The 15909-nt window shown below is 39.6% G+C and overlaps 1 protein-coding gene across 3 annotated transcripts in view; it reads right to left on the minus strand.

Annotated features, from left to right (window-relative positions):
• Window positions 1-3464: 3464 nt before the first annotated feature.
• Window positions 3465-15909, minus strand: part of HOOK1 (hook microtubule tethering protein 1) — a 57694-nt gene continuing 45249 nt past the window's right edge. For 2 of the 3 annotated variants that reach the window (XM_054981765.1, XM_054981763.1), the window contains 7 exons: window positions 14896-14989; window positions 14316-14350; window positions 11646-11728; window positions 9129-9232; window positions 8482-8583; window positions 6299-6367; window positions 3465-5906 (listed from right to left, as the gene is read on the minus strand). In XM_054981765.1, coding sequence (XP_054837740.1) covers window positions 5736-5906; window positions 6299-6367; window positions 8482-8583; window positions 9129-9232; window positions 11646-11728; window positions 14316-14350; window positions 14896-14989 — 658 coding nt within the window. In that variant the 3' untranslated portion in view covers window positions 3465-5735. The remainder of the gene's footprint in view (window positions 5907-6298; window positions 6368-8481; window positions 8584-9128; window positions 9233-11645; window positions 11729-14315; window positions 14351-14895; window positions 14990-15909) is intronic. The other variant, XM_054981764.1, reaches the window with a different exon arrangement.

Here is a 15909-nt window from a genome sequence, read left to right on the forward strand (position 1 = left end):
ATCTGGACATCATCCTTTGCGATACCCCTCCCATCTAGTCAAGCTGTGTGGTACCGTTTACATCCTGATGCCTTTCCTTGTAACACCCACAGCTCCCACTTGCATTTTAAGGTGGCTTATTAGCTACTACAGAACAAGAGGAAAAATGGCTGTTGGAGATTCCAAGGTATTCCTCATGCTTACTAAAAGAAGCTGTTTTGCATGCATATTTGAAATCAATCAACTTTGGAGCCTGCTCTCATTAAAGGCTAAAAACATTAGGATTGGACTATAAGCACACTCACCAGCCATGAGGAAGCTATCTGTTAGAGCACTAATATAGTTCTTAAAATAAAGAGATCACAAAATTAGTTAAAAGTTTTTATGTGAATATAAAAGAATATTTGTCAAATAAAAAGGAAACTCACGTTTACAAATTAGTGCAATTTTCTGCCATTTCTTTGAACGGATACAGACATGTACATATTAAAAATTAGACCCCAACAAGTCTAATTTGAAAAATATAAAATAAAAGTAACTTTCTCTTTAGTAAATGAATATATTAGTATTGCTAGTAATTATTTGGTCCCAAACAAAATGCTTACTGTGGAAAAACACTTATTTCATATCAATAAAAAGTAGCATATAACCTTAAGTGAAACATTCCATTAAATTTACTGAATGTTTTATTCTAAGTACGCAACTCTAGAAAGCAGTCCCAAAATGTTCATGATTTTTAATAACTAAATCACATTCTCCATTATTAAAGTATGAATTTACACAATGACAATTACAAACAAAGTGCTTCTGAACCTAATTACAATAACCATGCAGTCAAGAGAGGGCATAATCTGTTGAGCGCCACCTGGGTTTTTATACAAACTCCTACTGAAATAAAGAGAGGTTGTACAGCAGGAGTGTTTGGGTATGCGTGTGTCTTTCAATGCTTACCATACCATGTACAAATTCTAAAGCATTATTTCAGCCCAAACTCCACTAAAATATGAATGTGGAGTTCTGCAGAAGTCCTGCTTGGAGAAATGTACTCTATCTTGAATTTATCGCTCTTTTTGAATACTTACAATAGAAAGAAGGGTTATTTTCAGCTCTTTAACTGGAAAAGGAAATGCATCAATATCTTTCAGCGAATCAGTAAATTATTGATTTAATGAGAAATAGCTCATTTCTGGTAATCTTTTCCTCCACACCTTGAAATCATGAGAACACAATCCATTTTACAGGCTTTGCACAGATAACTAATTTTCTCTGTATGATGCCCAAATCACAATATACTAATTTAAGTGAAAGATAATACAAGAAAATACAATTCATTGCTAAACAAATATCCAATTTAAAAGGTATTGTATTTTCAGAATAAATACCAGAGGAAAATTCCAGTTCATTTCAACTGTACATATTTAAAAACAAGAAGGGTCAAATTCTAAATTGAATTGCTGGTGATCAAATCTTGGAATTTTATTACTCACAGGAGGTAGTTCAAGTTTAAAATTAGCGTTGTCAAATACTCAAAAATTCAGCTGTAAACAGCTAATACATACAATTGCTTTGTTGATACATTTTCACCATGTTCAACAACTCAAAATGAGATGCTATATCTCAAGAGGAATGTTTCAATAACAGGAATGGTGCATACACAGATACCGGAAATGCATATCATTAGGATAAATATCTGAATCCAAAATATGAGTGCACATCCTAGACAGAGTTGTAATACTAAACATATCTATCTGTTTAGAGATGAGGGAGAGAGAAAGCTTTCCCCAAATTGGTGACTCTTTGGTAATGATGAACACACTTGCATCTGGCCTTTTAAGCTATTACTGCACCAACATAGTTTAAAGTCTGTTCCCAATTATAGCCAATTTTAGAGTAATGCTTGTGTTTATTATTTTGGAAGACAGTACTATAAAACTGGAAATGATAACATTTCGTTGAAACAAAACCAGAGCTAAACTAGAAATTGCCAACATCTAGGTAGGGTATGACAATCTCCTGGAATTACAACTGATCTCCAGACAACAGGGATCAGGTCCCCTGCAGAAAATAGCTGCTTTGGAGTGTGGAATCTATGCTATTATTCCCTACTGAGATCCCTCCCCAGACCCTGGCCTCCCAAAGCCCCATCCCTAAATCACCAGAAATTTCCCAACCTCGAGCTAGCAACTGTACTAGACTTGGCAATATGTATGCATTTACCACACATCTACTTTCTTCTCCAATTCATCTTATAATGTCTAGTTGAATTTACCTGGTGTAATGACGTTACACTACGTTGCTCTGCTTCAACACTAGCAGCCAGTACTTTAACATCATGATGTCATGACACAAGGTCAATTCATATAGACATTATGAAAACAAGAGGCAGGAACACCCTACACAACTACCATTTTCTGCAAGAGCATGTTTACTGCCATGCTTGGATTGGCCCCTTGTTTTGGGCGAAGAACTCCATCTTTCCAAAGTTATATGGATTTCTTCCTTAGATTCTATTTTGTCTCTATTATTGTATAGGTCCAAACACAGCAATGTGGAAAAGTAACTTAAGTTGGTGAAATTTGGGGGGGGGGCAGGGCTTTTTTTCAGCAGGAACGTGGTGGAACGGAGTTCCAGAACCTTTTGAAAATGGTCACATGGCTGGTGGCCCCGCCCCCTGATCTCCAGACAGAGGGGAGTTTAGATTGCTCTCCGCACCGCTCAGTGGTGTGGAGGGCAATCTAAACTCCCCTCTGTCTGGAGATCAGGGGGCGGGGCCACCAGCCACGTGACCATTTTCTCCAAGGGCAACCCACTGAGTTCCACCACCTCTTTTCCCAGAAAAAAAGCTCGGGGGGGGGGGGCATTTATACCAAATGGCTCCAATACCAAGGTATTGAGTCCCAATCCAGGTCAAAATTAGTTCTGACCAAATTCTACATTAATTAAAGAAACAAGTAAGTCCCATTGCTTCTGATAGTACTTAAACATGCCTAGTTTGACCAAGCTTATGGCCCTGTCATTCTAGTACAGGGAGAATAAAGAGGAGAAAATGAATTAAAGATTAAAACCATTAAAATCTACTGTGCTTTTGAAATATCATCTATGGAGACTAAAGAGTTATTCAGTGCAGTTAAAAGTCATACTGAATTACAAGAATATACTACAGTATTAAAAACACTAAGCATTATGCTACAACATCTGCATTAATTATTTCATTCTACTAATTCACAGCAGTCAGACAGCTTAGAAACACAATGCAGCAATGGTGGTTGTTGGGGGTTTTCCGGGCTGTATTGCCGTGGTCTTGGCATTGTAGTTCCTGACGTTTCGCCAGCAGCTGTGGCTGGCATCTTCAGAGGTGTAGCACCAAAAGACAGAGATCTCTCAGTGTCACAGTGTGGAAAAGATGATCTTTTCCACACTGTGACACTGAGAGATCTCTGTCTTTTGGTGCTACACCTCTGAAGATGCCAGCCACAGCTGCTGGCGAAACGTCAGGAACTACAATGCCAAGACCACGGCAATACAGCCCGGAAAACCCCCAACAACCATCGTTCTCCGGCCGTGAAAGCCTTCGACAATACACAATGCAGCAAGTTCAGCACAATAATAAGGGACATTAAAACCCAACCGGTTGTCAACAGAAACATGGAAACTTGACAGACTTCAAATTAGTAACACAACTGTACTGTTGGTATTTTAGTGTAATATGTCATCAGATTGTAAGAGCATATTTCACACTTTTAGAAGTAAAATCTAAACCCAAATCATGTAATACTGCAATTACTGCCACATATATGTTAAGTCAGATTTAATAAATGCAAAGTTTAATAAAGTCTAAACTGTAGTTTAGTATAGTGTTTGAATTCTGCGCTTGGCCAGAACACCACCACAAACAAAATCGAGGTGACATAACTTATCTTATTTCAGGGAAATGAATTAATCTCACAACTGCATTAGTATAATTTACAAAACTACAAAAATACCATTCCATTCTAGTTAGCTTTATATTGGGTGTTTGAGGGGTTTTTAAGCATTGCCTGCCTTTAAAACGAGCATCCCCTCCCCAACCAAGAACTTGCATCCACACTTCCTTTTTGTGCCTTATGGAAACTATACCAGGTTGCCCATAATTGTACCCTTGATTCTAGAAGTGCAGTATCACTTTACAGGCAGGGTTTTATCATGGCATGACCTTTTGCAAGCAACACTCCAGCAGTTGCTTGATGCACATGGATACACCGAGAGAGCTTTTGTTCTTTGCAAGAGCCCTGCCCTACTAGTTTTGTATAATTTTGGTGATTTAAATTATATCAATATGTCAACAGTAATATTTCAGACTGGGGAACATTTTATAAAGATTTAAAATCAGCAGCAGCACATTCTTGCTATTCTGGAAAGTCTACTGTAAGAAGCTTTTAGTCTGAAAAGGGTACAAACACAAATCAGCTAACCTACAGCATGTAACCATGGTGCAAAAGATACCAGGGACCAGGCACACTCAACCCTTAGGAGTAGAATGCATCTGGCACCTTCCACCCCCTGCACCGCTTGCTGTGGTTGATCACACTGTGTTACTCTGCATGACAAGGAAAGAGCCCCTGCACCACCCAATGGCCTGAAGCTTTCTAACCACCATGCCAATTGCTGGAAATAAGAGATCCTTTGCAGCCAAATTACTTAAAACTCTCAATCCCCAAGCTCATTCCTTAGCTGTCACTCCCCTCTCTCAAATAAAGGCTACCTTAAGCCATGAACTATAAAATTTGTGGGGCCACTTGAGCACAGCTCTATGACTACACTGCCCTGTCTTCACACAAAGGTTAGAATCTTTCCTGTACCATATAAATGGCTCACATGATCCAAAACTAACAAATGGTACAAGGTTCACAATGATTTGAATAATAGATTTTGCATCTTTAAAAATGCTACAATAATCTATTTTAGGCAAGAGCCTAAACTCTTGCATAAACAACAACATGGTGAATTAAGTTTCAATATACAGCTATTTTGGCTCTGCTGAATTCATACTTATAAAACAGGAAGTTTTTTTTTATGCTGTCTACTCTAAACTGTGATTAAGTAGTTTCTACAAAACCCTAATACTCATCCTATTGAAAGAAAGCTCAAAAAGGTTTGAGCCAAGTTCCATGACGAGCCTTAGCCCCAACTAACAGTGCAATCCTATGCAGAGTTACTCCAGTCTAAGCCCACTGTAGCCAATAGCCTTAGACTGGAGTAACTCTCCATAGGATTGCACTGTAAGTGTGCCTAAGACTGCAGCCTTACTGTCAAATGTCAGTAAATCATTTTTGTTATGTTTTGCCTAGAGGCAAAACCCACTCATGTCAAAAATTACTGCAATAGATTTTCAGTTTTTTTCCCTTTTTCAATATAAAACAAAAGGATCTCAGAAAAAATACTCTCTGTGTAGAACAGGACATTTATAAAAATTGCTGTCAATAAATCAAATTAGACTGAAAACATTGCAATTCATATACAAGACATTATGAAGACAGATATAAATCCTTTACAACTGCATTTATGAGCATGCATCTCAAGTCTATTTAAAACAGTTGACAAATATGCACTGCTTTGTATACTCAGCTGGCTAAATTCAATTTACCAGCATAACAAATGGCTCTCGCATGTAAAATAACTGATGCCCAGCATCACAACCTCTTCATTTGTCAGGTAGTTTCAAACAGAAGTTACAAAATAATTTAAGGACACTTTAGTGCACAAATATCCTTGGTGATTTAATCCGATGCTGCAGCAGGTACTTTAACAGAGAGATTTCTTCGGGCATTGGTGACATGACGTTGCTGGGCAAGGAAAGAGCGCCCAGGGAGGTGAGAACTAGAATCTCTGTCGACACCACTCCCACTTATCAGTCTGGATTCCATGCCCAGTTTATGAAATGCTAAGCTCTGGAAGTAAGCAAAATAAGCTATTTAGAGGCATGATCCCCTACGTTCTGTCTTAGAACTCTTAAAAGATTAACTACTGCAGATATCCATTGTAATTCAAAAGTACACTTTGGCACCTTCAATTTGCAATGCTGTAAATTTAGAAGGAAACAGGATGTGCCACAGTTGTCTTAGAAAATTTAAGCCAATACAGGCTGAATGGCACAATTAATTTTTTGATTGTGTGGGCAGGATAGCAGCTGGAACCTGCATAAAGCTATAGCCACTGCAGCCAGAAGTAAGTAGGTGGGAGATGGGAGTGATTTTTTTATTCCTGAAAATATTAATATCTATTTCCTTGTGTGCATGTGTGCTCCTCTCTCTCTCACCCACCCACACCCTAGTCAGCTCACCTTGTTATACCACGCAGACACAATTAATTTTTCTTCAAGGTCACGTATCTTAGCCATTTTACATTCCCCCTAGAAAGAATTTATAACTGTAAGACACATGTGAAAGAAATTTTATGATCCTCAGTATTCAGACTAAATGTTCAAAGTTTATATAGCTTTTTCTATGGCAACACATACATATCAATGAATAACAAGAGTGTGCATTCAGACTAGTTGATGCTATTCTATCATCTGTATTTAGTCTGCAGATTTTCTTCCCTTCCTGATTTAGCTGAGCTGACTACGCTGACTCATGGTTTTGTTAGCACAATATGCTTTAAATGGGGCTAATCTGGACGACAAGCCATTATGCTTGGTACAGAACTCAGCAACTCACCTTTTGATAGAATCTGAGTGACATGGATGTACTGCTCTGATTTCGAAAAAACTTCTTTTGTTGCCCATTTGTTCCTAGATTCAATCTGAGGTGCTGCTAAGCTTACCATGTACCCGCTTATGATGGGAAATCTCATGATTATATCTGTTGCCAGCTGCCACTTAGAGTTTACCAGAGAGTTTCCAGCACTTCGTAGAGCTACCCATTATCACTTCTGTGTACCTGGAAGTAATGTAGTGACGTTGGTGATGCTGCCTATCTCACATCTCCCCATGTCTCTGGCCTTCATTCCACCCCTCTAGTTTCTAGGCTCATCCTTGCAACCCTAGAGCTGGTGTTTTATCTTTAATATTCCTGACCTAGGACCTGTGTGCTTGAAGGAACAGTTGCCTCAATATTAATCCAGATGCCAATTTATGTTAGCTAGCGGCTATAGAGCGGAATCCCGCCCGGAAGACAACAATAAATACTAATAGTCACAATACTAACTAGTATGTATTATATTATTCCAATAACGAGTATATATAATTATTCACATAGCATAAGCATACAATCTGTTAAATACAAAAATAGAGACTCCTAACATTCAAGTGACTATCGTCATTCATTCATATACATACACTTAACATGTGAGTCCCATACCAGAGACCCCAATGGGTGTAAAGACGATGTTAGCAGGTAAGTCTGTAAATGTCCATTAATTGTAATTATTAATTGTATCTTCTTTCTTTTTCTTTATTAGATGAGATATGGAGAAGATGGAAATCCAAGGAAGATGCGTTCAATGCTTAGGGAATAGTACGTTGGATTGGTTCCGCGTCATTTCTGGGTTGTAAATAGACCGCGAAAGAAAAATGACCATCATGGGTAAGATAACATTTTGTGGAGTACTGTGCAGGTGTTTAAAATAATGTTTAAAATAACGCTCAAAAAGCTGGAGTCTGTTAAATATTTATTTTGTGTTGTTTAGAGAGATAGGTTGTATGCTCCTGAAGAAGTCGTTGAGGGCATCTTCCTTGGATTTCCATCTTCTCCGTATCTCATCTAATAAAGAAAAAGAAAGAAGATACAATTAATAATTACAATTAATGGACATTTACAGACTTACCTGCTAACATCGTCTTTACACCCGTTGGGGTCTCTGGTATGGGACTCACATGTTAAGTGTATGTATATATGAATGAACGACGATAGTCACTTGAATGTTAGGAGTCTCTATTTTTGTATTTAACAGATTGTATGCTTATGCTATGTGAATAATTATATATACTCGTTATTGGAATAATATAATACATACTAGTTAGTATTGTGACTATCAGTATTTATTGTTGTCTCCCGGGCAGGATTCCGCTCTATAGCCACTAGAAATTTCCGGGGGAAGCCCTTTTTGTTATCTTAATTTATGTTAGCTAGGCATTCTTCTGACAGTAGCTTCCCATGAAAAGGTTTGCTCTACTACGGCAAAATTTCATGCTTTATCTTTACCAGCCTTTTATAAGGCTGAGAAGATGGTTTTATTTTGTAAGGCATATACAGATTGATTTTTATGGTTTTGTCTTCTTGGAAATATTTGTATGAACTATGGTTATTATACTTTACTGTATTTGTGAGTTGAATGTTTTATGTTTTATGGTAGACTGCTATGAATTACAGAAACATGAACAGACATTTTCAAATAAATAATAAAAATAAACACAATATTTTCATTCTCTCTGTCTTCTTTCAATTGCCCTCAAACACAATTAATTTTTGTAATCAAGTTAGTTATAACTTCCAGAAAAGAATATTAAGGAGCTTTTTTTTTTACCTCAAGCACTTCAATTTTTTTGTCTCTCTCAGTGAGCTGTTTTCTCAGCAACATGATTTCAGCTGATGCTGGATTTAATTTGGGGTCCAATGTCCTTATCACCTGCATGAAAATGAACATATAAAATGCACTTGAGTTTATTTTTGGCAGCCTTACATCCAGTCACAATAATGAATTTTGAGGTAAAAGATGCTTTGGTGTTTTGCTGCAAAATAACTCAATGTTTGCTTCTCTAGCTGAAATGGCAGCCATCTTGAAAGCATTTTGTGATATAATACTGTTGGGTAGATCCTTAAACAATAAAATTAGGAAGTATGACCAAAAGATGCCAAATTAAAACTTTAAAATGCAATGGAAGATGACTTGAGAGAATAGGGCTGCCAACTCCAGGTTGGGAAATTCCTAGAGATTGAGGGATAGAGCCTGGAGAGGGCGGGATTTGGGAAGTGGAGGGACCTCAGTGGTGCATAAAACCAGAGTCCACCCTCCAAAAAAGCCATTTTCTCCAGAGGAACTGATCTCTGTGACCTAGAAATCAGTTGTAATTCTGGGAGATCTCCAGTCACCACCTGGAGGCTAACAATCTGAACCTTTCAGTTTCACATTTATGAAATAAATGCATTGACATTATAAAATGCAATACTCACACTTCTTGCTTTTTCCAAGTACATCTTATATCTCTCTTCCATTGATTTCATATCTTCATCTTTTTTAAGCAAAGCTGCTTCCAACTCTTCTATTTTTTGTGCTGCTTAGTGGAAAATACCATGAGATTGTTAACATAAAAATTTATTTACTTTATTTAAAACATTTATATGCCACCTTTCCACCCAAATAGGGTCGTCATGGTGGCGACCATCAAGTCATTAGAACCTTTAAAACAGTATTCAAAATGCACATGTAACAAAACATGTAACAAAACAATTTAACAAAACATATAGACCAACAAACACAACTAGGGAGGAGGGCCATTAAGAGTGTCTTATCTAAGCCTGAAAAGAAGGATGAACTAAAAGTACCCTTGTATGTAGCACTCTCTAGAAGAATTCAAAACTATTTATGGCTATGGCCTAGGGGTGGGCATGAACCAAGAAAAAAATAAACCGTGCGGTTCATGCTTCGTGCGTTTTCACGAACCATGAACCACAAACTTCCCTGAACTGGGGCAAGTTCGTGAACCAGTTCATGGTTCGTAGTTCCTGGGGCTTAAATGCCCCTTTCCGTGCTGCTTAGCCGAGGCATGGAAAGGGGTATTTAAACCTGTGGATCAGTTGCTTGTTGGGGAGATCCCCGACAAGCAGCTGATCATTTAATATAATATGTTTATTGCTTTTCCGGCCGAAGCCATAAGCCATACAAACACCAACAAAATATGAACTGTACACTTGAACATACCCAATTCACATAGACATAACTCGTCATTATCACTTTAAACTATCTAAACTCATGAAAATCTTGTTTCTTTATCACCGTGGCTAAAAAGGAAGCCACTATAGCAGAGGTTTGATTGTCAGGAAAGTTATCAGACAATAACACTGAGATTGCCCAAGGAAGGAAGGGAAGCTTTTCTTTTAACATAATAGGAATAATAAATCTCTCTCTTTCCTTACTCCACTTAGGGCAAAAAACTATTATATGATCCAAGGTCTCTAACTTTCCTTGTCCACAGTCACAAACTCGTTCAGAATAAGGGAGTCCCGAGAAATGACCAGCAAGCACTTTAGAGGGGAAGGAGTTAAGTCTAGCCAATGTGAAGGCTCTGCGTTGAGCTGGAATCTTTAAAGAATAGCAATAAGATGGAATAGCCTCTGGGGGTGAAAGTCCCAGGGATAAGCCTGAACATGTACGTCTGGCTCTCTGGAGAGTACTGCTGTAATCGAGATCCTTTAGTTTTAACAGCTGATCATTTTAACAGCTGATCATTTAAACAGCGGGGATTGGCTGGTCAGCTGGGAGTTCCCAGCAGCCAACCCCCACCTGCAGTTTAAATGGCCATTTCCCCGCTGCTCCGAGAGGCAGGGAAATAGTCATTTAAACTGCAGGTGGGGCTTGTGTGGCCTGCTGTTTAAATGATCAGCTGCTTGTTGGGGATCTCCCCGACAAGCAGCTGATCCGTAGGTTTAAATGCCCTTTTCCATGCCGCTTTGCAGCGGCACAGAAAGAGGCATTACTTTTTTAAACGAACAAAGCAAACGAACCAGCATACCAGTTCGGAAGTTTGTGGAAAGATGCTTCTACGAACCGCTGGTTCACGAACCACGAACCGGGCTGGCTCGTGGTTCTTTTTGGTTCGTGTTCCATTTTGTGCCCATCTCTACTATGGCCTATAAAAGGGTACGGCCTACATAGTTATCACGAAATAAAATTGTTTAACAGGTGGAAACATGGCTTGTGGGTTCCCCCCCCCTTAGGTACACAAGCTGCAGCCCCAGGGTAGTACTCAGGAATCACAGCACATGGCTTCTCATATATTGCAACTAATCTTTTGACAGAAATTGCAAAGCCAAAAACCATGTAATACTTTTTATCAAGACCTAGATGCCAAAAAAGTGGCAGGGGCGGGGGGAGCTCAGGTCCTTGAACTTAAAGCCTGCAGACTTGATTAGATTGGACTGTGCTGGATGAAGCCGGTATGAATCTGTACACCTTTGGCCTTTGGCAAATTCTTTTAACCAGCAATTGATAAAAAATGTTATGCTGGACTTGAATCCTCACACACTGTTTTGTGTTATTTTGGTTGATCTACTAAGGGTATTTCACAGCCTTTGTTTTCAGATTAACCAGATTAAATAATATCATGAGTGCAAAGAGAAGATAAAACACAATCTTCCATTTGTTTGCAGACTGGAAGTACAAGATAACAACACACAAATGTCTAGATGATTATGCAGGCATCAATGGGAGCAACTTTAATGAAGCCATTACTCTCTTTTACAAGTGCAGTTCCACTGACAGAAGAGGGATGATTTCACCACCACCACCCCTCTTCCTCCTCAGTGTAAACTAATGCAGGTAGCTATTCTCGTAGATCTTATAACATCAGGATTCTTGTTAGAGCTGCTGGTGGGTAAGGGTCCACAGGGAAAGAACCCATTCACTAGTGCCTTCCACATGTAGCCAAATTAACAATCAATAGCCAAAATAACAGTCATATAACAGTTTACCATTTTGATTTTGATCTGGTTGGAGGTCTGCGAGAAGAGCCTCTTTTTTTTGCAACTCATCATGGACTTCACTCAGCTTTTCCCTGAAAGATTCAGAAATGTGGATGTAAATATAAGATCATACTATTCATATTCTTAGGAACTAATCATAACTGAAAAATAAGGTCCCCTCAAACTGGTACTTGTATTTTTATAAGGTATCTTTAAATGATGAGCCATCACTGTGAAAAAGAGCAAAAAATCATGCCTTGAGTTGCTTTAGAACTACATGTAAAATGTCAACTAAGATGTATGACATTTCCAGCACAGGAACTTAGAAAACTGAAGGTATTATTCAGTGATTTAAAAAAAAAAAATAACAGGAAAAATTCTATGACATGTTTTCAGCCTTAAAAGACTAAAACTTTAGGCTTGAGAACTTAAATATTTAAATAGTTTAACTAAAGAAGTGAAGATGAGAACATTTCTTGATATATACAACCTTAAGTGGGGAACAACAGTATTTTAACTTTGTTATACAGTATCTCGAACTTTAGTTCACTTCAGTCTACTCTCCCAGGAGGAGGTTGACAGGATCCTGCAGCTGGTGAGGCCTACCACATGCTCTCTAGACCCCTGTCCTTCATGGCTGGTAAGGGCCAGGACGGATGGACTGAGGGCCTCACTGAAGGCCATTGTCAACTTATCTTTGAGCTCTGGAATTTTTCCGGGGGGCACTTAAGCAAGCCGTGGTGAGACGTCTTTTGAAATACCCATCTTTGGACCCCACCAACCCTTCCAGTTACTGCCCAGTTTCAAACCTCCAGTTCCTGGGCAAGATGATTGAGTGGGTGGTGGCGGAACAGCTGCAGGTTTTCCTGAAGGATTCCTCTGCCCTGGACCCATTTCAGGCCAGTTTCCACCCAGGCCATGGGACGGAGACAGTGGTGGTTGCCCTCGCAGATGATCTTCAAAGACTCCTAGATCGAGGTGGGGCAGTGCTGCTGGTGTTGTTAGATCTGGCAGCATTCAACATGGTCAACTATGATTTGTTGACCCACTGCCTTGCCATTGTGGGAATATGAGGGACTGCCTTACTGTGGCTCATTTCCTTTATCCACAGTTGGGGACAAAGGGTGGCACTTGGAAGTTATCATCACACCACCTGTTGGTGCGTGGCATCCTGCAAGGGACAATACTCTCCTCTTTATTGTTTATTCTTTATATTTGTCCTCTCATCCAGCTGGTACGAAGTTTCAGACTGGGTTGTCACCAGCATGCAGATTACACCCAGTTATATCTGCTGATGGATGGATGGCCTGACTTTGCCCCAGAGGTCCTAGTTAGAGCTTTGGATGCCGTGTCTGGATGGATGAAGCAGAGTTGACTGAAGCTGAATCCCATGAAGACGGAGCTCCTGTACTTGGGTTGTGGGCCACTGGGTTTGGGATCCGGATCCTGACTTTCGATAGGGCACCACTGTGCCCATTCCAGCAGTCAGGAGCCTGGGGATAACATTGGACACTTCCTTATCATGGAGGCCCAGTTCGTGGCAGTTGCCTGATCTGCTTTCTTTCATTTTCAGCGGATCAGGCAGCTTGACCCCTACCTTGTGACCCATGACCTAACGACAGTGATCCATGCAACGGTCACCTCCAGGTGGGACGACTGTAACTCGCTCTACGCAGGGCTTCCCTTGCGTCTCATTTGGAGATTGCGGCTGCATGTGTCCTTACAGGTACCCCATACAGAGCACATATTATTCCCATCTTGCAGCAGTTACACTGGCTCCCCATGGATTCAAGGTTTTGGTTTTGACCTATGAAGCCCTTAGCAGACTAGAACCGGCATACCTGCGGGACCATCTCTTGCCATATGTATCCCGGAGAGTGCTTAGATCAGCTGATAAACATTTACTGGTGGTGCCTGGCCTCAGGGTGGTTCGACTGGCCTCAACCAGAGCCACGGGTTTCTCGGTCCTAGCTCCAACTTGGTGGAACTCTCTGCCTGTAGCTACTCGGGCCCACCAAGATCTTTTATCCTTTCGGCGGTCCTGTAAGACTGAGATGTTCCACCAGGCATATGGTTGAGGCTGGTCTCGTATTCATCTTGATGAGCCTCCCTACTGGTCTCTTGTTGGGGGGGAGGTGGTTGCATAGTCATCTTGGCCCCTCACATGAGTCGAAGTGTGGACAGTAGTGACTGTTCCCTCTCCTTTCCCCCCTTCCCATGCACTACTGGCTGGGGTGGGTTGTATTAGTCACTGTCTTGAGAACTGTATTTTATGATAACTATGATGTGGTTTTAAAATGTATTTATACTTTGTTGTAACCTGCTCTAAGCCTGCTTATGGGCAGGGTGGGCTAGAAGCCAAACAAACAAAGTAAAACAAGGCTAAATGTAACACTGAACATTTCAAATTAAACAAATGCAAGGGGCTAAGGAATATAAGTAACTGAATAAGAAACTAGGATAACTTGTGATACAGGGATGGGTTATGAGAGGTTGTTGGGGCCTCCCCACAGCTAATGATCATTTCTTTTCTCAGTATTAGCATTGCAAGTTCAAAAGGACATGAGGCAAAGTATTTTGTGCAAAGGGCAAACTCAAGAGATTCTCTCTTCCCTTTCTCTCTCATGTGTATATATATTGAGTAGATTTAAAATGAACAAATTAATTCTTAAAACTTACATATGTGCTGCTATCTTCTGCTTCAGCTTGCTTGACTATAAAAACAAGTTAAAATTATGAGAAATATATTAGGTCCAATAACAATCCCCATATGCTCCATTAAATTGTTCCCATCAGTGTCTAATATTAGATGCTATGTCGGAAATGCGTGAAATATCAACAGCAGTTTAGTATTTTATGATCACTTTGCCCCACACACACCCCATAAAAAAAGAACTGTATGCAAAGCACTTCTCACAATCACTTTGTAAGGTAGAATCTCTCAAGAGAATGACTTGCTACCGGCTACTCAATGAGCTTGCAGTGATTTGGAGTCTCACATGAAAACCCAGCTCTGTACCCTGTGCATCACAATAGCTCATTTCTCAAGACCCTCTCCTAATAATTCCTGAACAATGGCTTGTTTTTATGGTGGAAGCAAAGCACTGTGCTTGTATTTTCATTGCTGTAACAATAGTCAGCACTTACAGTCACAGAAAAGTTTACTACTAAAAGCCAAATGTTTGTCAACAAGATAACATTCCAGGACGAAAACAGTGAGTAATTTTATCTTGAAAAAACCACTCATCTCTGCACTTACTCCTTCACCTTCTGGCTTGGATTCTTGTTCTTGCAAGGTCTTTTGAAGGTCCTCAATCTGCTGCTGAAGCTCTCCAATACGCTCCTTGCTCAGTCTATTAGGAAATATTTTTTTAAAAAATTCCCCACCAGTTACATGTACACAAGGAAAGCAGGATAGTAATTTACTGTAGGAAAAGAGTAATTATTTGAAAGGGACATGCTTGTTGGAAACAATGCAAACACAGTTTTGATAGTAACTTTAGAAAGTGCAATGCCTTTTGTTAAAGTTAAGACCTGAAAGGGAAAGATACTTTGTGACAAAGGTACTGCCTACTTTACGAAATAGCCACACACACTGCAGGAAAAACTGGTATACTATCAGTGTGTCTGTGACAAATGCAGCCGTCATGTGCTTGAAGGGGAGGGTTGGAGGTATAGCCTATCAAGAGTTCCTGATACATAATTCTGAGCATTTAGAGAGGTCTACCTGTCCAGAGCACTTTATGTATTTACTGCAGGAGATTCCCCTATAGCAATGGTTTAGCTGTGACAGACACAAAATACTGCCAGTATATTTACATCAAGAACTATTTACTCTTTTTAACTGCTGTACTCTTGATTCCTAATTTCTGCTTTTGGCACATCATTGTTTGGACATTAGTTGATCAGGGGAAGGGTGAAGTGATGATAGTGACTAAGATTTATTAGAAACTAGGAGAACACTTAAGTCACATCATGAGAAGACAAAATTCACTGGAAAAGACAATAACGCAAGGAAAAATTGAAAGCAGTAAGAAAAGAGAAAGATCCAACATGAGATGGATTGACTCAGTACAGGAAGCTACAGCCTTCAGTATGCAAGACCTGAGCAAAGTTGTTAATGGTAGGATGTTTTGAAGAGCATTAATTCATAGCAATTTGACAGCACATAACACAAACACTCACAGGCGAACAGCTGCTTTAAGTATCTGAGCAACTAAAAAAGAAAGTTTGCCTCCTGACCTTGACATTTTGCACTTTAATTTACTCAGAT

The sequence above is a fragment of the Eublepharis macularius genome, chromosome 5 (genome assembly GCF_028583425.1).
Source record: "Eublepharis macularius isolate TG4126 chromosome 5, MPM_Emac_v1.0, whole genome shotgun sequence".
NCBI classification, from domain to species: Eukaryota; Metazoa; Chordata; class Lepidosauria; order Squamata; family Eublepharidae; genus Eublepharis; species Eublepharis macularius.